Genomic DNA, 23063 nt, shown 5'->3' on the forward strand with positions numbered 1-23063 from the left:
CGCAAAGCTGGGGCTTGAGATAGGCAAATCTCTCCTGAAGCAGGGTTAATTGGCAGGAAATATCTATAGAAAGGTTTAGAAAAAAGGAGCTTTGCTGAAGTCCCGCCAGAAAAAGCATACGTATTTATGCCACATAGTGCTCCAGTCTTGACCGTGTGAAACGCTTGCGCAGCATTTCTGCCTCTCATTTTGTCATTTTGCTTCTAGGCGAGGATGTGTTCTAATGCTGACCCAGGTACAAGGTGCAATTCAGCACTGCTTTATCAGATCACTATTACATTCTCAATTCTCTCTGGAGTTTTGTGGACCCTTTCAGCAGCTTCCTGTAGCAGAGTGATCCTTATTGTGCTGCTGGATGCCGGTTTGCGTACTGTGTGCTCCCAGGATAACATCTATGAGCCAAAAACTTTGGGTAAATGAGAGCTTGCGGCAAAACTGAAAAGAGTACAAGTAAACAAAGCCTAGATTATACACATCCACAGAGAACGAGGAGGCATATTAATGGCAGAGAAGGCATCTTTTTCTGACGCCCATTTTTTTGTATTATGCATATCCCACTGAAAGACATCACAAAACATTTAATTATATAAAACCCATCTGTGCCTGTTTGTATTTGTATAACTACTTCACATGGAGCTCCAGTGTTCGAAAGCCTCAGCTGGTTGTGATCAGACCAGTCGCGTGCCGTGATTATCTAAATGTTGCATTACACACCTGAGCCTCCGTCTGACTGATTTATACCATCGGCTACGCTTCCCTTTAGCGTTGACCTTTCCTGCTAAATTCCAAGGCTACTGCTGAGGCTGATTCCTGTAGATGTGCGACCCGCTGCACCCGGCGCGTGCCCCTTTATCTGACATTGTCAGCAGCAAAGGGGGGCTTTTATGTGACCTGACTGCCCCGTGTGGAGTTAGGACGAGGAGGCTATTAATGTAACTTTCAGGTCAAAGGACAACAGCACTCATTGACCTGGTGATTGGTCATGAGGAAACAGCACTCTGCTTCATTTCCTACTTTGACGGAAAGTGGATTGGGATAAAGAAACCCAGCGAGGGAGAGAGACGGCGATAAAGACGAGCTGTGACAGTAAGAGGAGGAGGGGTGGACGAGATGGACGGTTGGGGTTCCCCAGTGTGATTTCACCTGCACTTTGAGCTCGCTCGTAACCATCCCGCTCATCTCCCTGAAGAGACATAAGCCGCTGGCATAATGAAGGTGAAGAGGCGTAAAGGATGTGACAAAAGTCTCAATGCTCATCAAGTTTTACTCAAATACTGTATTGTATACGACAGCACTGTATTGTACCCTGTATTTGACAGGAAGTGTCACGGCGGTGGCTTCACCTGGCAGAGCGCGTGCACCGTGTAGGCGGCGATTCCTTGGCGCAGAACCTCTGCTGCTCTTTCCTCTTCACTCCCAAACTCTCACTATTAACAACGAATAAGAAATGCCAAAACGAATCTCGAAAGAAATGTCAATTCAAGGAAATGTTTTATTGATTTGGCAGGTTAACAGGGGTTAATCATTATTCATTCTGACATGCAATCAACTTACTAAATAGACTTTTTGACTTAAGACTCCTTGAGAACGCAACAAGAACCTGGACTCCCCACGACGTGACGTCTGCAGGGTGGTGCATTAGAGATCAAACAACGTCGTTTTCCTTTTTTTTTTCTCCAGTCTCTGTATTCTCATTTTTTTATTTATATAATAGCAAATACATTGGCTTCCAGCAGATGTAAAGGTAAACTTATTGTAATTTGAATAATCAAAACAAGCAAAAAAACAGTGATACGATAATCCAAATGAAACATCAAAGATGTTCCGTCTGCTGAGTCAGAGAGAAGTGTGACATCATTAGCATAATAATGCTGCAGATGTACGACACATCTCTAAAACTGTGACAACATAAGCAAACTCATTCCAAATCAGTCGTATAAAAAAAAAGAAGGTCAAACTCAAGTTTAAACATGTTTTTTATTTAGCATAAGCTTGTTAGACAATGTTTAGACATGTAACATTAAAGTATTGTACCACAGAGGAACGAGCGCTGCGTTCATACATGCATGTAATACTTTTGCTTGAAGGATAATTCTGGTTTATTACTCGTCTTTTGTAATCTTTACTTTTTGTAGGTTTGGCCATCGGTTGTTTAACTTCGCACGCACCAGAGTACTGTGTGCGATATCGCGACGACGGAGCCCGACGGGGGAAGAAACGAGCAGCCAGATGATCACACAGGCTGTGCACACGGCAACAGGTTTGTACAACAGGTGGTGAAAGTAAAGGTCAATGCACCCATCATGTCAGTAGTAATGCCTCATCGCACAGGACAACTGGAAGGTATCGCAGGTCAGAGTTGAGCTTGGAAGTTGTTCTGTGACGGATGTTTACAACACACAATTCAGATACAACAAAAATTACATTTTTCCTTTTTTCTCTTCCAAATACCCGGGGATTGTTTGAACCCTGTGTGATCGCGTGACTCTTTGGGTTTCTTATCTCGCCAAACTTCTTTTTTAGTGTCGTCGTCATGATCCCCGACCTCAGCAAATGAACTTGTCGAGTTAACTGATGGCCAACATCTAAAACAAGAAATAAGATCCAAAATGTGTAATAAACGCGACTTCTCCTTTAACACCACAGTATCATCTAAACACATCAACACCTCTTTACAAAAGGGAACGCAGGTTTAATTAGCACAGTAACAGTTTTAATTAGTAGTACAGTACGGTCATTCATAAGTATTAATATTCAGTGCGTGGATAATACCTGTACACATGTAGTGTAAGAAAATCAAATGTCAGGATGCCGTTGAGATTAAATGTCAGCTGTTAGCAGATGAGCTGGTGAAAGTGGAGGAACACACTGATGTGGTTAAAGCACCTCTGTAGTGACCATCAGGGCGTTGAATCTCACATGAATTAAGAGTATACATTTCTGACGTGACATTGAGATTTACATTTAGATGACAGCATCCAAGGACGCTTTACATCATCAGATTTTTTTATTTTTTTTTACGATTCTGGCTGACAGCAGGACGTGTAAATGCTTTTGACGCAGTCTGTTGTGAGGAGGAGAAGCAAAGAGAAAATAAACCTCAATGTGCCTCAGGGAAATACAAAACGTGAACTCCACGTTTCATCTGTAAAGAAAGGATAATATGAGATTCCATGAGTGGTGGACGGGGCTGAGTAGAGACATAGGTGGAGAGACATTATACCCTAACCTTCACCAGCGCTCCATTTATTGAAAATGCACTATGCCATTGTCATACTTGCCACTCGCGTGGCCTCCGCCTACTTGTTTAACACACTGTAAAGTATATAATGTATCCGCAAGATAGAGTAGTCAATGTCAATACTCTGTGTTCACAAGCCTGCCAATGCGACCACACACATCAAGTAAAGAGTTATGAAGAAAACACAACAAAAAGGGTTTAATGACGTGATAATCACCGCATGGAGACGTGAGGTTTCAGGCATGACAATCATCATTCTCATATCTTGATCGTAAAATATTAACGTTTGCATTAAACTCCAAATATATACTATATATTAGCATCAAAACAAGTGGGACAAGGTTTACATGGCTGATATCAGAGATAATATACATCCCTGTCTGTTCATTGTAATGCAGACTAATGCTGCGTATTGTAAAACCCCATCGTTAATCAGAATCATATTGTATATTATTAATGTGCACTCTGAGGTTCCCTCTGTTGATACATAGCTGATAGCAGTTTAGAAAGCTGCAGCCCTTTTTATTTCATCATTCGTTTATAGTTTTGCTTTTGATGTGTAACTGGTGTTTCCAGCTGATGTGTCACAACCCTGGGCGCACATTTGTTTCATCTAGCTGATGGATCACAGTGAATAATGAAACATCTGTGTTTATTCGCAGCGAGATAATACTCGAAAATGTGGCACAGAGAAGTTTTCCTCAAAATAAATCTAATAATTACAGGATGTCTACAGTGCAAATGTAGATTCTGTAAAGTGGAGCAACAACATCTTTGACACTTTTCTTTTGTACTACCACGACTCTCATGGTAAGCTCCTGGAAGGAACTATTGTATGTAACCAAAAACCATTTCTGCAACAGCTGCAACAAATACAGGAACAATTAAAGAGCACAGATTTAAAATTTCGCGACACAATAAAAGGTATCATACATTCACATTGTATGGGATGAGAGAAAGGCTGGCAAAGCTAATAAAGTGATGCTAATGTGCTTTGTGATGCGGTGGAAGTCCCCAGCTTTCAGCTCCAAACAGATGGGATCTCTCCCACAGGATCAGATAAAAGATGTCCATCTCCAACTCTGCAGAGCATGGCGGATTCAACAAAGGCTGCCTCTCAAAGGCGTGCTGTCCATGTGCGCTCAAACGGAAGTCTTTCGCATAAAATAAATGTGGCAGAGCACGCGGGGCGCAATGATGAGGTTAAATGGAGGCGTATCAGTCTTAACGAAGGCAGGAGGAACAACCAGATCACGACAATCACAGGGAACTAATCTGCGGCGGCCTGTGCACCGCTGGGAAGATGATGACGCACGTTCCTGAACATTCAAAGTGTCCTATGGGCTGAGAGTACCTCTGGAAAACAGCATGTTTAAGCTTCCTTATTCGAAGGCTGAATCATAACATGTCAAGCTCCGTAACGGTGGCAACGCCTTCACATCATGCATGTTTATTTCAATCCTTTGAATTCATGGAACGGTTGATTCAAGGCTGAGCCGGGTACACGTGTATAAATACCCGTCACCTTGCCATATGTTTTCCATATCACACTGTCAGTGGGAGCTGCCATACCATAAGATTATTCTCTAAACCCTCCCAACTTGTCCTCGTACCTGCTGCTGCCGCTCCTTCCTTCGCTCGACGGAAGCCTTTGCCTCCGGAGATAACCGCTGCAGAGATCACCCTGTCCCTGCGTCCCCCGTCCCTCTCACAAGGACGTCCCCGAACCCACATTTCTGGGTCATCGCTGAGCTCATAGATAGATCCATCTTCCACGCTGTGCTCCAAAGACTCCAGGGAGGAGTCTGATGCCTCGTCGGCCAGCGCGGTTAACGGGCGTCCGGGCAGTCCCGACGTGGACCGCAGCTTGTACTGCAGCAGAACGCCGCGTCCTTTGCCTCTCCCCTCGCCCTGGTAGGACTGTTGCAGGGATTCCTGAGAGGAGGTGTCGCTGCGGTCCTCGCCGCCAAAAGCAGAGTCTTGGCCGTCCACGACAGAATCCCTCTTCAGCAGCTCAGGGGACAGAGTGCTGGTGGTGGCCACCAGGAACTCCACGGGCCCATAGTGAGCGTTTAGAGAGACCATTCCCTTTCCTGCAGACAGATTATTTAAAGGTCATCCAGAGGGACAATAAATAATGTTCCCATACAGGCCTGAGTCAACGTCAGATACATGACTTAAAGGAGATTATTATGCAAGTTGCAGTTTTGAATTATGTGGACTGAAAATGACTTGAACCCTGGATCACAATGCATGTCAGTCAACTGTATTTATTATAATTCTGCGGCTGTAACAGTAATAATGGTTGATAAAGTTTGTGGTGTTTTACATAGCGTTCAATAAACTCGCTTGGAATAAGAAGGTCATGAAGTAAGGTTTGTGCAAGTGGGAGAATAACGACCTCATTCACTTGGCATAATTAACAAAACACCGGCAGGCAGTTTCTAAATTACCCTGTATAATACAATATATATATATATATATATATATATATATATATATATACACAGTATGATTTGTGTGTTGCCTGCCTTCCTGGTAATATTTGCAGTGATTCCTAGAAGCACAAGAAAAATGTGAAGTGTGACCTCAATAATGGGAAGTGTCAGAGTCGTTTTCTGTTATGGGGAAAAAACTTTTCTTTTTTGTAGTGTAGCTCTCAAGCAGAGCTCCCCCCCCCCCCCCCCCCCCCTCCTCCTCCTCTGATCCATACCTGTTATTTTGGGGATGCCCTCCAGTTTGGGAACTGGTAGAGTGATAATTAAGCCTTGGGCAGTGCCCACCCATAACAGCCCCTGGCAAATTAGCAGACTTGTCACTCGCATGTTCTTTTGACCTGCAATATAGAAAACAGACAGAAAATGTATTAGAGTTGTTCTCCAACACCTTCTATGACAGAAAACTAGACTGGATGTTCTATGTCTTAGAGCATAGGTCTTCAACAGGACTCCACACATTCCTTCCTCTGCTGTGTTTCGCGAAGGGAGGGACTTCGCTCCCGACACACACGCACACATACAGTCAGAGACAGAGCGGAGGAAAGGAGAGGGGACCTCTTCAAGCCTCTTCTATACAATATATAAAGTAGGGGGGTCCCTGCTCCACGCTACACCAGTTTGGGGGTCCTTGCCCTGAGAAACGCTGAAGACCCCTGTCTTAGAGAGTGAATGATGAACTCCCTTTGTTTTAATATTACCAGTAGTTCTTCCAAAACGCTGTGTTTCGGAAGCTGCTCTGGCATAATGAAATAAAGTTTTTTGGTTGGTTATCATTGTTAGCTTTTGGTAAGGTTTAAGCTTAGCACATGCTCAGCACAGCCACCTTACGCCTCCAGGTTACGTAAGATTATGAAAAATTGGATTTGTCTACCTGCTACTGACCCAGTTGAAAGAACAATCTCAAAAGAAGCACGAGTATGAAACAAGACTCTGTGAAGTTTGGCATTGGATGTCTGAAATATTGAGCTTTAAAGTTTTCACCTCCTACCGTAAAAGCAAAACTGATACAGGGAATTTCTCTTTTATAGGCGGAGAGAGAACTCGATGTATTCTGCAGCGAGTACAGACATCAAAACTTCTTCTAGAGAAGTAAGGCCTTACGAGCCCGCAGTGCACACACAGGTGTTTTCTTTCATGCTGGTGTGGGCATGTTCCGTATCGGACATCTTTCTCACCTTTTTGTTATTTCTGTTGGAGCTGCCGTGGCAGAGCAACTTCACTATTCTGACAAATGTTCTAGTTTAGTGTCCTAAGCAAACACTAAAAAGAATTTTTTCGAAAATACCTACAAACGACATACCCAAAGTAAATTGAAAGCTGCTCTTCAACCATTTGCACCAGCTGCATGATTTTGGTCTCATTCAAAAGATAACTCTCTTATTGTTCTTGCAAAACAGTGAATAATCACTCCAAGTGCTTCTGGCACTGAGTGATAGTGGTCTGAATATACTGAATTTGAATTTGAAAAAATACACTCCGTCTGAAGTTTGTTGTTGAAAAAGATGTCTGAAGATGGATATAGCTGGTAGTCCAGAGCTGAAATACAAAATAGAAACATAGAACCAAGTGTTATCAAGTTCACCACCCAATTTCAGATAAAAAGGGATAAAAACTTAATTTATTAGACAGGTTTGTCTATTAGTAACACCGGGCGTACACCAACTGTGCAATATGTACATGTACTGTACATATTATAATATTTATTTATTTTTATTTATAAATAACTATTATATACCCATATTACCCGTTAGTAGTAATCACACAGAGTAAGTGAAGTATAAACACATTTTTTTCTAATATTTGTATGTTTTTTTTGTATTTTTTTTGTACAATAAATAATAAATATTATTTTGGAAATAAATGTTATTTTGAATAAGCAAACCAAGGGAAGTGACGCATCTAACGAAAGAGGCGCACATTTCCTTTACGATGCGCGCGCCACCAGGACGCTGAGCTGGTCCAGGGTCAGTTTGTAACAAAAGAAGTGGGTGGGCACTTTCTTATCAAGTTGACACTCATTGGCTCATGAAGGTTGTAAAAGACCCGTCGAAGCTCCGATTGGCTCAAATGAAGTGTCAATCTAACGCTGAGAGCCCGCGCTAAAACCAGGACGTGTCTGAACCGTGATGAGAGCACGAGATATTAAGTTATGACTGTTTATGATCACACAATGTACAAATCGATCAGCTGATTTCACAGATTGCAACACCTGTTCATGGACTTGTATCGATGTGACGATGTTCACAGTGGATATCTTTTTCCCGGAGACGAACGTGTGGACCTCTGGCAATGCCTTAGGTCTTTTTCAAAATATTGCTGAAAAGAGGATATTTATGAGGCTTTATAGGTAAGTGGGCTCAAAGTTATGATTTTGAGTGTACGTGAGTGTACCGCTGTTGTGATTTTCATCTCCATATTAAAATAGACAGATTCTAAGCTTTCCAAAAATCCCCCCAAAACATTTTTTTTTTCAGAGTTAAAAAAATGTCCAGGTACAGAAGGATATAAGACGTGCTGGGCCCGCCGGCGGTCTAAGAGGTCTAAGAGGTTTAACAACATGTTACATATTTACAAAGGTTATCAGAGAGTTCGGAGCAGAAAGACTTGCACTGTTTAATAACATTCAAAGTTTTGACATTTAAGGTCAATCATTTCTTTTCGGAGAACGTCTCCAACTCATCACACTTTGCACACTGTGAGTCTATGACTCATCGATGGAGCGAAGCACTACATGGCTGTCTGTGGGTGAACTTTAACACATCACAGCCGCGCACATATTTACATATTTTGATATCATATGTTGTGGTCACATTTTGAAAAACATGCAAACACAGGACAATGTTGCATTCATTTGTTTGTTTATTATTTGTCTAATCAGATATATTAGTGGTTCTTATTGGCGCTTCTCTGCTAATGTGACAAATTAAGTCATTTAGGGTGATTTTCTAAAGATTTGGATAAAGGTACATTTTTCCTCCTGTGATAGAGCGTGATGCAGGCGTCGACATGAGTACGCGTTGTGAACTTCTCCATTTTGTCGCGCTGCATTTGTGACGGGGAAAAGGATAATTGCACGCTCTTATTATACATGCACATCCTTTGTTTCCACTTAACAAAAGGGGTGAAAAACAATGTTTGTTGTGGATTTATTTTTGCATTCCTTCTGTGGTCCCTCAGCTCCTGGCTCCCGTTAGTTATCTATAGAACCATTTACCATAATATCCATGGCTACCATAATTGAATTACAGCAGCACTCATGTGATCGCAACCAAAAGAATGCTCATTTACATGGCTAGCTGTATTTACATGTTTGTTCTGTGTCATGCTCAGATTGCGATGATTTGCGGGAGTGGCTCAAAGGTGTCATTAATTCCTTCATTCGGCAGCGCGGAGATGAATCATCCACAGTGGGAACTTGATGCTGTGATGAAGATGAAGTGGAGCACATTTAGCAAACAGAGATCCAGACGCCTTCAGGTGGACACCTTGGAGGGTCACAGCAGTGGGTGAGGCGTCGGCAAAAAAAAAGAGCCTTTATCTGGAAACTGTCTGCCACCTGCTCACATCGCCTCAGACTCTGTTTGTACTGTGGTTAGACAGTTTGAGTGAGAGAGCGACGCTCTCGGGTTTCCATGAAATCTGGAGTTAAGTCGGGAGATGTGGGCGCCAGGCATTGTCTTTAAGAATGGCGATAAAGAAGGATAATGACAAAAGGCACTTGAGATTAGGAAGGTATATCTTAACCTCGGGCAGTCTTGCACCTCCAATTTCGGCAGTAATGCAAACAGCGTGTAGGGGGTTTATCCTGGAAGCTGGTGTTTGCCTTAAAAAGAAGATATCTCCACAGATTAATGTTTCCCTGTGATATGTCACTGAGGACTTTATTTTTGGGATATTATTTTTTCACCCTAAGGAAAGAACTATTAAAGGCATTAGTAGAGAAGAGATCAGCAGTTTCCTCTGCCTCAGAAACTTCTCTGTTGTTTACAGCAACTGGAATTCCCTGTTGAGTATAAATCACATTAAGGGGAAAGGATTAGGGGGTATGTCATTACTGCATGTCCTAGCATAAGTCAAGGAGAAACCTACGGGAGCAGAGACCCATTGATGGAGAGAATCTATCAGTATTTCATCTGTGGTTGGAGAGTGTCGGGGGATTCTCTTTTCTCTTGTGAGCTCAACAAATCACAACTTAAGTCAAAGATCCTCTTCCTTTTGTGGACCCTGAAGACATGAGCCGAACAACTCTTTTTCTTTTCACCCTGTAACTTCCCCCAGGGTCGAGCTTTGAGGCCGCCACCCTCCCTCAAATCCGCTGCATATTTCAAGGGGAAGCACTGGTGCTGGGTGAAAATGACCTCTGGGTCACTGGTTTTACAACTGCCATAGGAGTCGGCTCTCCTTTAAGTCTCCTCTTGAACAGAGAGAACTTTGATGTAAAGGAGAAAAGTTTGGTGTCTGAAACACATTCCTGTTTTTATTCTTTGCTCTTTACTCAACTCACAAGAGAAAACCTAGTTGTTGTTTTTTTTCCTGATGAGATGAAGTGCTACCACAGCCATGAGTATTGCTCTAAATACATCAATCACAGCCTGGTGTGACTCAACGGAAAGGACAAAATTGTTTAAATCCAGATGCATTCATACCGCTCCCTGAAGCTCAAAATGATATCCACATGCACTGAATGAGCTGATGGCCCACTTGTCACAGCTGGAACATGTTTAAGGCAAGCTGACATTGAGTCACATGTACTGTAGTTATCACGCTTAGACAGTTTACGGTATGCTTCATTGCCATCTAATTTGTTTACCATGGTTTCTTTACCCCTCCAAAAAGAAAAAGAAAAAACATCCACACTGGCCGATAAATATTCCATCCATCATGAAGGAAAGCACACAGGAAGTAAAAGGGTATCTGTGGCGTCCTAAACGGACTGAAAAGAGAAGTGAATGGGGGGGGGGGGGGGGGATTTTAAAGCAGAGCGGATGAGATAAAAACGGGGAGGGAGAGAGGAAAAAAGAGAGGAAAATATGAACTCAAAAGGGATGAAAGTGGAGAGGTACACGCAGAGGAAGAGGCAAAAAAACTGGCACGATGCCACCGGAGCATGGACGTTTAGAGAAAGACAAGAGCGTTTCCATGGGAACCCTTAGTATGAAAATCTTTAAGGCTCCGAAATGACTTTATTTATTTATTTTATTAATCCCTATTGCTCACCCCATGGCTCTATTATGGATTAGCGAAGGCCTGAGGTGGATACACATTCAGGTCAGTCCTCGGAGTGCGAGACCTCGAGGAGCGACAAGACAAGAATACCATTCTGGGGAGGAAACATCATCCATGTGAAGCTGCTTCTCATTGCTCTCATATAATAAAGACTCAAAATGTGTCCAGTACAAATAAAAAGCATTTTTGTGCTATCATTTTGAAACAACGGTCAGAAAAACGTTCAGCTGCTCCGCAGGACAGAGGGTGACCTCTAAAGATGGAGGTCGAGACCAAGTGTGATTCAATTGCTGAATTGTCCCTTTCTGCATTCTGTCGTCCTTCCTCTACAGCCCATAAACTCCAGCCGTGACAGCAACTATGAAAAATCTGATTTCATTTCCCAGCTGGGTATGTGGCCAAAAGTATGTGGACACCCAGACAATTTGCCCCTTTTGTGAATGTTGAACGTGTGTGTGTGTGTGTGTGTGTGTGTGTGTGTGTGTGTGTGTGTGTGTGTGTGTGTGTGTGTGTGTGTGTGTGTGTGTGTGTGTGTGTCTACCAGTGTTCAGCAGCGTGGAGCGTGTTGAGATGTTGATTTCCTGCAGAAGCTCCAGTGTTTCAGTATGAAAGAGACGAATGGAGGAACCCTCGGAGAACGCCATCCACACCCCTCCACCCGCACACGCCATGTGTGCGACGCTGATCATTGGGTCTGGGTGGACTTCAAACGTCTGTAATGGGGACAATGATACTGTTATAGTTTGGTTTAGTTTCTACTTTCTGTGTCATGACACAGGGAAGTAAATATCTTCTAATGTGAACTGAATCTTTAAACATGATCCATATTTACGAGATAAGCATCTATTGTTCTCTTGCTAACACTGTATTATGTATTATGCAGTGCCCGGTAAAAAACAAATGTAACCCATTTTATACATCAGTCAAACACACACAATCCAATTTTCTTCTCCCAGACTGACACACCTTCCACTTTCAACAGCAAGACATAAGGATTTTTCAAAACGGTAGAATCCACAGACAAAAGCAATAAGAACAAATGACGGTAAGAAGAGGAAAAGAAAGAACGGTGGAAGAGTAGAAGGACAGACAGACAAAGAAGATGTATCAAACACACACAAAGAAAAGCTCCGACTGCATCGAGCTTCAGCGTGACACACACTTTGATAGCAGCCTTTTAATTGCTATGCCAACTACAGTGACAATCATTTCAAAGTTGATTTACTAGAGTGTTCGTTCAGATCAAAACACTACAAGATAACTGTCACATCATGACATGATGAGGTCAGGAGACGCTCCCTGGATCTCACATCCAGTCGCTTTTTTCTGCAGAGTAAGTCTAAACTGTGCCTCCTAATTTTGTAATTCTCAGAGTCCCTGACACACGGGGCATATTTTTGCATCATTCCCCTAGCTTCTATCTTTTTAAAGCGCACAATGGAAAAAGAGAGTTTCAGGCACACCGTCTTAATGAGTAGCTTGAAATAAATGCAATGAGCCTTATCGTGGGAACACATGCAGCCCCTGCAGTCCAAGGCGTGACAAGGGCTGGTTAGGGCATCATCTTGGAACTCATATCACTGTCAATGCACGAGTTGCATGAGGCTGGGCAATTAGTCAGTCAGAGCGCGGGAGAGTGGAGACGGAAATGCACCGCCGCCACACCACCCGCCCACCCCCACCCAAATGCACCGGCGGACAGGGATTACCACCTGTTTGTGTGCCCTTGCCAGTGGGTCCTCCTTTGTTTGAAATTAGGGAAAAGGAGAGAAGCCTTTGATGTGTTTTCTCTTTTAATTGACTCCTCAGCAGTGGGTTCCTGCTCCACATGGGAAAGGATGTGCAATGCATCTCTTCGCCATCAAAACATAAGATATGCTTAATAAAAAACAAAGAAAGGCATATTTCACCTTCAATAACCCATTGCATTTCAAATGAGTTGACAAGTGTATGAAGGAAAACATACTGCGCTGTGTAATGCTGCATAATTATCACATTAATTAATCATTATCATGGGTGGTGGTTCTAAAAAAGGGACTTCCAGCTAATCGATGGCTGACATGCTGTACTTGTTGGATGCCATCTTGCTCACCATATGCTTGAAACCTCCTGGGAGGCTGTCTGGGAAGCTGCATGTATATATAGTGTCATTTGACTGGGATACAGGGCCTGAAAGCAATGTTTGTACATGAATATCAATTCACATTCACACAGGCCAGAGTTGCAAAATATTATGATCCAAATGTTTTATCGCAGATATGGGAAACGTCCGAGGCACAGCTGTTTCCCCGGACGTACGACCCTAGTATTACTCTGCAGAATCCGGCGTCGCTTACAGATGAGGTGGTCAGTGAAGCGTGACGGCAGTAATGTGCCCTTTACACTAAACTCAGCAGTGTCACACTAACGGCGGCATCCATCCCTACACCGGCAGTGGGAAAATATCAGCCACAAACACTACAGCTGGTCTGAACAGCTCATTAGTCCTTCATTACGCCAGATGACAAGGTGTCTTTGTCCTCGCCTGAGCGCTAAGTCCACATCTTGTCTCTGAGCTACGGCGAGAGAGCCGAGTGGACATGCGAGTGATGGGAGAAAGCAGGTAGAGAAAGAAATAGTAATGGGAAGAGGAAGGAACAAGGCCTGCCAGTCAGTATTGATCAAAGCCTGGATGTCCATGCATGTCCTACTTTGTTAAGGTTTGCTTATGACTCTACAGAAAGTTGAAGTTTGTGAAATAATACAGAGATTGGACTTTGGAAACTCGCAAACGAAGCTGAGACGTGTCTAAATTAATGAAACGTGGAAATCAAACAAACAACACAGCTTGGAGTCTTCCCCTGTTGACAGCGGGACAATCGACGAAACATAAAGATCTTTTGATCGGTTGAGGATTTCCTCTTTTTCTCCCCGATTAAGTTATTTTAAAATCCCATTGTGCGCTGTGACTCCTGCTGCTGCCGAGTCCCTTTAACAGTCCTGACGAGAAAGCAGTTTGTTATTGTGGTTGGTCTGGCACACGATGAGCACCTGGTACAGTACGGGGTGAACACTCAACATCAGCACATCCTCTATCTTTAACCATCTCTTTTCCTCGCAGCGGTTCTATCTCTGAGGTTTTTGTCAGCACTGTAATTTTCATGTAGATCCCTACTGGGGGGGGGGGAGTGTACAGCACATAATCAAAGAGTACAAAGCACACGTTTTAAGTGCTGATGATCCGTTGGGCTTCTGTTGCAGGAGAATCAACTACATTGCAAGTAAACAGCCGTGTTCACTAAAAGACAGACTGAATAAGGTTATATTTAAATAACACTGGTGTCATTAAAGCACCGACTGTGAAGATTAAAGACTAAAATCAAGCCCCGGGGTGCTACGGTAAGTTGTGTCTAACGAGGCGGTGCCGCGGCGTCCAGCAAAGTGCGGGATAAATGATTGAAAAGTGCAGCAAATCTGACAAAGTGACGAACATCCTCAGGAGAAAACAAGGGAACGAAGGGAAGTGAATACGAGCCCACGACCCTGCGGCTCCATGCTCCATGTCATATCTCTTGCTACAGGTGTCAAGTGCTGCCTCTCCAGACCGGGTCCTGGATATGCACCGCAGCGCCTGGGAAGTCAGCCCTCTGGAGTCCATATTAGCGAAGAAGACAAGGTTAGCAAAGAAGTAACCAGAGCTGACCTGTTAAGCTCTGTGGGAGATACAGTGAACCAGAACTGTGCCTCCACTGCGTGGCCAGTCAGCTGATTAAGCTTGTGTCTCCGGAGGACAGTGTGGGGCTAGAGGGGGGGGGGGAAGAGGTGAAGGAATAACAGACACCTCGAGCGCAGCTCAGTCCTGATTATGAGGATCCTGAGGCAGACAGTAAGCAGCTGTCTCTGTATTGATCGTCCACATTTCTCAGCCGCTTCTTCTTCTAATGTTCTTGCAACGCATGTACATAATAACCTTTAACATGTGTCAGCGACTTGGCTGACTTTTTAATCTGCAGATTATATTTTTGACACGAGGAAACATCTGTAAATGAAGGTTGTGCATTTGCTACTTTACTGATTTTTACTTTTTTAACTTATTTACACTGAAAATGGAAACGGATGTATATGACGTGGGCGATGACGCGCGAGCATTTCGTTTATAGTTTGTTTATCCGGTTGTTCAAGCTGCGCATCATATCTTTATATGTTGTATTTATCCAGACAAGGTTGGCTTAGCACACATGCTCCTTTCCCACCCATTCACACAGCTACGCACACTCACATCTGGGAGCTATAATTAAATGGTAATGGTTTGCAGTTCAGTATCTGAATACCATATTAACATTCCCCAGAAGAGTTTGTTTTCCGTCATTCATTATCGTCTACCGCAGCCGGAGAAGGCGCCCCCCCCTCCTGTACACCTCTAATGACACACCGTGCAGATGAACACCTCGGAGAATGACTACACAAAAATGGAAAGCATGACAGAGACGACACCGTTGCCATACCATAACTCGGAGCTCAGAGCGCTGCAGCTAAATGAAGCTTATTTGTGTGCGAGAGCTTCAACAAACATTGCATGAATCCACAAAGAGTTTGATTCGTTGTCAATGCAGCGACCTCCAGGCAATAAATCTCGATGACATCACACAACGCTGGCTCTGTAAGGCTGCGTGCATAAATCTTCTCAGAAAATGAAAAGAGGAGTTTTTCCTCTGCAAACAGACAACAACAACTAAAGCACCTTGTCGAGCAGTTTCACTTATGACCTCATCCATTTAGGTCTTCAAATCATGTTTCAGTGAAGACAGAATATTTAGCAGCTGGGTGGAGTTGGCCTTGTAAATGGGGATGAAAGAAACACACATTTCCTTGAAGCTCATTTTTTAATTGTCTAGGCAATCCTTTCAAACGAGAGCTTGTGAATTTCTAAATATTATAATCTTCATAGGTTCTTTTCAAAATCCTTTTGTTGGAATAGTTGTTATAGAGCAAAAATAATGATTGTATTGTGTGTTGTTGCTCTGGAGCAACTATTTCAACACAATGACATTGTGTTTATCCTAAAACTGTAATATGTTTTGCAATGTATGTTATTTCCATCCAGTTGTAGTTATTTCTATCAGACGAAAAGAATCTTAAAAAACAAAATACTGTACACGCAAAATAAACAGAAAACATGTGTCCTATTATCTGTTATCTATCTATCTATATAAAAAATATATATATATATATATATATATATATATATATATATATATAAAAATATATATATATAAAAATATATATATATATATATAAATATATAAATATATACATACATACATATATATATAAATATATAAATAATCCAAATAATAATCCAAAAACATTGGAAAAGGGAGGCACCAAAATGATTGTTATACGACCGGATTAGCAAAAAGAGACACTTGTACGTAAATATGAGACATGAGACATTCAATAGCCTTCAGCACGAGGGTGCTAAAAAGGCTGAACTGAGACCATTATAATGATCTAATGAGCCCGTGGTAATGAAAATGTGTCAAGTTCAGAACATTTCAACAGTGCATTTGAGCAGCGTTGAATTGATGAAGCCACAGCTTCTCTACATTTATCAGCAATGTTCTAGTTCTGTTCGTTGCTTTGCAGGAGAAATATCAATTTAAATAATGCACAATTCAGATGGACGCAGTTTTTTGGATGAAAAATCATTGTAGTAAACGGCAACATTATGTGCACGGCAATGATTTAGTTATTTACCTGAGTGGTAAGGCTGGAGATGTCAGTGACTGTGACAGAGTTCCTGCAGCTCGCCCACACTGAGTCATCCAACACCAGCAGAGTCCGCACGGGTTCGGAGCCCAGTTTTACACATCGGCTGGAGTCTGGGTCCCAAAAATCATCTTTGGAGAGGGGGAGAAAAACATCCACCAATGAACAAAAAAAACAAATACACAGATCAAAACTACAACAAAGATACAGGTTTAAAGAAACACTCGCAGTGACTGTTGGCCTACCACTTTCATTAATAAACACATTAAGTTAAATTCTTCCCAAAAAACTCTCTTCAAGCTCCTTAATGTCGTTGAGCGAACACTGACGCGTCAGTGGAGCGGGCTCGCAGCGGGGGCTGGTTTTGTGGGAGAGTAGGAACAACAGGTTGACCGAATAAAGGCTGTGACTTCCATTTGAACGCCACACACTGTGCGGCACTTCTGTTTGCACCTTTGCCACCCACATGCTAATAAATCTGGTGTTCACTTCAATCTACTTTCCGCTCGGTTCTTCTCTCGCTCGCTCTTTGTGCTTCATCAGTGTGAAAATGAAGCAGACCTTCTGAGTTTTAATCACGTTGCAGCCACCGCAGAAGCACATTATAAAAAAGGGAATTACATAAGCATTTTTTCGTTGCTATGCGTTAATGAAGCAAAATTAGAGAAGGGAGTGCACCGAGCCATTTAATTAACATTTTGAGTTGTTTATTTCTGCATTTCATAGCAGAATAGCTTCACAATGCCTTCTGACTTCCACAGGTTAATTGCTTGGCATGTTATAAAAGGTCATTTTGCCACCTTTTCAAAATTCACTCTTGTAAATGTCCCTCCGGCTCCTCGTGCTAAGCAAGACCATGTCAACACTTCTGCCTCTTCGCCGCAGCGGGGGACCAGAAACCTATCGCCTCGTCTTGAAAAAAACGTTTATTGTCTGATGACGTGATGTCTGTTGTGCCGAACGCTCGAGCACATTATTCACGAAGGAAAAATGTGTTGGATGTATTCATACACCTTTTGATATGAGCCTCAACTGAAGTCTTGTCATTTCCTGCCTGCTTCAGACTTGTTTGTAGACAGTAGCACGGCATAAATCTTTAACAGATGTGCCCAATCCACAAACATTTCCCGGCACCCTCCAGAGCTTTTCTGCTGTCCTTCTTTTTTTTTCTTTCATACAAAGCATGAATAGTAATATTTAATCGGCATGCAGCAGCTTGGTGTAATTAATCATCCTTTCTGCTTGGGAGGAGAGAGGAGCACAGGGGGAAGGCAGGCGCGTTGACACACTGTGGCCAGGTAAGAAGAACCCAGTGATAGAGCTATTGTGCTGGCGCTGGCTGTGAAGACCGCAAACCACTGCTGAGATGGTGTTAAGCCCCCCTGGCCTTTTGCAATGCCTGACTAAACATGGCATCCCATCTACCACATAGTGAAGTGTTATTTTCATACTTACAGTACAGTGGGTGTGAAAATGACAGTAATGGAGAGTACAGCGTTAAAGGGAAAGTGATTCTAATGCGATGACTTGAAGGCAGAAATTATTATTCCACAAAAACTCTCGTTCTGAAAATGTGTTTACTGGAGAGTGTATCCCGCCTGACACATAATAGCAATATTTATCAGCCAAATTAATAAAATATATTATTATTTTTAATACAATAGGTGTTTACTTTAGAGCTGTAGCAAAACAAGCATAATGCATGAAAACAGTAAAATAATATGTAATTATTATTTCACTTTAGGGAAAAAATATTTTTGCTGAAGCCCTATTAGATAGAATTAAATAATAATAATAATAATTTCAGTAGATTTTACTGTCACTTAATGTGTAAGATATGGCCAGAAATATGGTTTAAAACTGCCACTTTAGATTTAATCCAATAAACAAACTATCAAAATGTGCACAGAACGTTCGGCGCCCAGTTAGTGGCACTAAAACACAATATATATATATATAACTGAAGACCAACTAGTAGAGGTGAAAGACACACTGCACCTTTAAGAGACAAAAACTCCAGTACCTTTCTATGCGAGACTAGTTTCGGCTTCATTTTGCCGTGGTATATTTCCATATAACATGTGTGACCGGTGACAATGACACATTCTCAACAGGCAACCTTGGAAGCACCTTACCGTTGTTTTTTCTTCCATAAACCATCATGGTCCCATTCCGGAGGCCCGCAAACAGGAAGCGAGAAGAGTGCTTCAGACACAGCACGGGGCAGCCCTCTGGGTTATGGAGGGTCAACAGGCATTGTGCTGCAGTGTCCACACTGCCGTAGACCAGTATGCTGGAAGAACAAAAGCAGCACAAGCCAACATGATAAATGAGTGTCATTTGAAATGACAGAGTGCCTCGTTTTCATGCGGTTTGATTTAACAGTGCACTTTGGAGCAAAGCATTGTGCATGTGCAACCACTCCGTCTTTCTCATGTTTGAAATGCCACAGGAACTTTGCTGCATCTTATTGTCTTCTTCAGAATGACAAATGCACATCGTCGTTGTTGTTTCTCCGTCTGAGAATAAAATGTTAAGCAGCATTGGAGCTGACAGTTTTTCGAGTGCGCTAAAAATGCTGAAATTGTTTGTTTTTTATTTTACTGTACGTCTTTGTTTTCTTTCTCCTTGGACAGAAACTTACATTGAAAGAGAATGAGTCGGCATAAAAGCTGCTGACGTGCGATTTAGGCTGACTAAACACTACTGTAAATGAAAATTACAGAAAAGTGGTAATATAATGTCTCAATCTAAAACTACAGAATATTCAAAAAAGCAATTTATTCACAGTGACTATGACAGGAGTCTGAGATTAAACCCATCCTCTGTTACACAGAGGGGATCACAAGGTTTATTGGATTTGAAAATGAAACTGTGATCTCAGCAGCGGTAGCAGTATTGATGCTGTGTCGGGGTATCAACTCTGATTTCTTGCTTTGATGAAATATTGACAAGCAAATCTATACTGTTAGAAATCTCAGGGGACCGTTGGGAGGGATATGTTGGGTTTACAGAAAAACCTTTGTATTTGTGCTTATTCCCCAATAAATTTGACCTTATTCTATAAATCACCCCCAAAAAAAAGAAGCTTGTTTCACTTCTATCTTTAGTTTCTGTAGTTTTATATCTCTCACCGGCCGTCGTCTAATCCAACACAAATGTTGGCGCCGATCCCCGAGGGGGGCTTGTGAACGCCGGCCTCCACTTCCTCAGTCGGAGAAGGTTCTGGCACATATTCCAGACATCGGACAGCAGAGCCCACCTGCAGGCTTTTTACAGTCCTTGGCATGGGCCTGTTGAGAGAAAATATCTCTATCTGCCCGTGCGATCCTTCTCCACCAGCCACCTGTATGGAGGGGAAAAAACATTCTTGAAAAAAGGTCATGACCTCATGTTAAGCTGTACCAATGGACTGGATCACAATGCCACGAGTAATAAACCATTCTGCTGAAACAGAACAAAAGGGATGGGAAGAGCAGAGAGCAGAACCAGGCCAGCCCCCCTCAGATCCTGCTTGCAATGTGCGTTCTCTGTCTTAATCAAATTGGGGAGGCCAGAGGATAACGTGTCCCTAGTTAAACATTCTCTACCTGTCAGCAATTTACATTTCAAAAAAGTTCAAATCAATTATCCTTTCAGACCTTGTCGTTTGTAGTCCTCCCTCACTTTTCTTGAATATCACTTAGAATTTTAAACACATTATGTAATGGATTCACAATGTCATCTCTAGAACATCAAACAAGTCTTATAACTTGGAGATCTTTTCATCAGCGAAGAACAGAGAGGCTCTCGTAGGTTTATGAAAGGCTCCGAGTTGCTTATCAAAGAGGTTGTGTTTTTAATGAGTTTACAAGATCAAGTCACTGATCTATTGCTAGAGTCACTTCATGATTAAATAACAATTCAATTATTTTCAATTAATTGAGGCGACATTTGATATTAAAATGTCCAAGGTCACGCAGAACACCGAAGGCGCCATTTCCTCAATACCAACAAATGCGTAAACACAAGCATACAAACGGAGCTTTTGAAAGCTGGGAGCTTTCAGAGGCTGAAATTGGACCGAGTTTCAACCAATCACAGCCTGTAGACGTCGGTCTCTTTTTGAAAAGGGACTTTTTTTTTGCTAAGCTTTCTCCCAAACAAACAAAAAGCAACCTTGGATGGTTTCAGAAAAGGTCCACCAATCATATCAAGCGTTCCATGGTGATTCACACCCCACAGGCTAAATGTCTGCCTCAATAGGGGGCTTGATTTCCTATGTGCCACATTTATATTGGACTTTGTGTAAGCCTGTCAAAGCCAATCCTGAGAGAACGAGGACAGCAGGAGTTCTCCAAACTATCTTTGATGCAATTCCAATTAAGGTGGCATTGCTCCCATTCCCAAACAATTAAAGTGTTGGTTTTTCAATATCATTTCAATCTCTAATCCTGTGCGAGGCCGAGGTGGATGTCCAGACAAAACACAATGTCCTTCTCGGAAGAGAGGCACGGCTGCTTGCTGCTAGACACCAAAGATTTATTGTCTGTATGAATCACATCGTGTGAATGTGACATGAGCTAAATATAGTCTTTAGCTCTTCTCCTCCACGCTCACCCTTATTTGCATGCAATCATTTGTTTGATTTGTATCAGCGTGCAGAATCTGGACAGGAGCGATCCTGTGGGCTCTTGAGAATGAGCCAGAACAAATAATGGTCTGTTGCACGGGGTGAAAAAATGATAGGGAGGACTTATCTTGCAGCTAGGAGCCCAAAAAAAACACGGCTTCAAGTGACTGTGTGTGTAACCAGAGCCGGAGGGAAGGCTGCCGCCCCCCCCCCCCCCCAACCCAGACTATCTCATAATTTATACATTCACCTGTGCATCTGTACGTGCCAAACCACCCCTCTCTCTCTCTCTCTCTCTCTCTCCCACACGATATTCAGAGCAAATACCGTGGCCTGACAAAGTCATGACTACTTATTTAGAGAAATAGATCTGGAGTCGTGCCCTGGACCGATTCCTGCTCTCAGCTTGGGAGAAGCAAACTTCACAAACAGTAAATGCTCTTCCAGCATTAATTAGATTGCTCTGGACACAGTGAGGAAACGTGGGAGCATAGTCGTGATGGCACTCTCAGCTCAATTGTATTCGCCACATTAAGCCAGAACCATGGGTCACCAGATTGTTGATGTGATGGTCTGAAACGGATGCTTGTATGTAGAGGAAGACTTTAGCTGTTTGGAAAAGTGGGACGAGGAAGGTGAAGGCAAACAGGGAAACACTGGGGTATCAGGCTGATTATACATGATGTCATTACTCTGATCAAAGCACACAGAAATCCCCATAGCCCATCTCACTTTAACATGATTAGTGTCATCTCTTATTTGACAAGCCTGCCAGGGAGGTAGAACCAACTCACCGAGGCTCAGCCCCTAATTATTCATGCTGGATCGGCAAGCCTGCTTGTTTTTGCTGTGGCTACACGTTGTACTGTACAGTGTGGAGCATTCGGTGTGCTTAGTACTCCAAGAGGTGCATGACCTGTTTGCAAGGTTGGTTTCCAGAACTTCTAAGTAAACAGTAATGTCCTGTTAAGTAAATGAATGATCACAAAAAACGATTTACTGAAAATGTGGACCTCCTAGCCAGATTTCATTCAAGACTTCCTCACTGATAGCGTTCACCACAAAGGAGCCACAGTCCTTGGGTCTCTATGGGCAAACATCCAATTTATTAGAAATGCAATAAGAGCACCAAAGTTTACTCCAAATATTAAATGTGACGGCCTTCAAATACAAAGAAATGCAATTAGAATTCAATCAAGAGGTGCGTTGTCATTGTTTACTGAGCAACGCTCTCAGGAAACTTCAAACCTCTTCCTTCCCTAAGATTCAGATCCTCTTTCTTCTTTTGAGGCAAACTTACTTTCTTGAAAAGACTACCCCGCAGGGAAGGCTTGCACTCAAATTGGGCATGTCATAAAAATGTGAATTTAAAATGTAACTTGAACTTGACGCCCTGGAAACTTTGCTTTGAAATAGAAAACTTTCAAGTGCCAAGTTTTGACCTGGTTAAATTCCATAAACAATACAAAGTAATAAATAGGACAGCGACAGGTGGGCGTCAGATGGTCACACACGTTACATATTTGATTATAAGGCCTATTAATTAAAGGGACTTGGTCTCAGCTATGGGTAAAACCCTTTAAAAGTAACACATGACATATCGAGAGACCTGAAAGACGTCTTCACTTGCAATTTATGTCGAATACGTGCGACTCAAGTGACTCTGACAGACTTGAGACTTGATAATGTTCAACTCATTGCTGTATGCCTTGCTACAACGCTTTAAAAATGCTTGAAC

At 42.5% G+C, this 23063-nt stretch overlaps 1 protein-coding gene across 2 annotated transcripts in view; it reads right to left on the reverse strand.

The window, feature by feature from the left end:
• Nucleotides 1-1474: 1474 nt before the first annotated feature.
• The window catches only part of arhgef10la (Rho guanine nucleotide exchange factor (GEF) 10-like a), a 101355-nt gene continuing 79766 nt past the window's right edge, over nucleotides 1475-23063 (reverse strand). For both annotated transcript variants that reach the window (XM_029431780.1, XM_029431779.1), the window contains 6 exons: nucleotides 19848-20059; nucleotides 18849-19006; nucleotides 16702-16844; nucleotides 11507-11678; nucleotides 5955-6077; nucleotides 1475-5334 (listed from right to left, as the gene is read on the reverse strand). In XM_029431780.1, the coding sequence (XP_029287640.1) occupies nucleotides 4787-5334; nucleotides 5955-6077; nucleotides 11507-11678; nucleotides 16702-16844; nucleotides 18849-19006; nucleotides 19848-20059 (1356 nt within the window). In that variant the 3' untranslated portion in view covers nucleotides 1475-4786. The remainder of the gene's footprint in view (nucleotides 5335-5954; nucleotides 6078-11506; nucleotides 11679-16701; nucleotides 16845-18848; nucleotides 19007-19847; nucleotides 20060-23063) is intronic.

This window comes from Cottoperca gobio, chromosome 5 (genome assembly GCF_900634415.1).
Source record: "Cottoperca gobio chromosome 5, fCotGob3.1, whole genome shotgun sequence".
Classification (NCBI taxonomy): domain Eukaryota; kingdom Metazoa; phylum Chordata; class Actinopteri; order Perciformes; family Bovichtidae; genus Cottoperca; species Cottoperca gobio.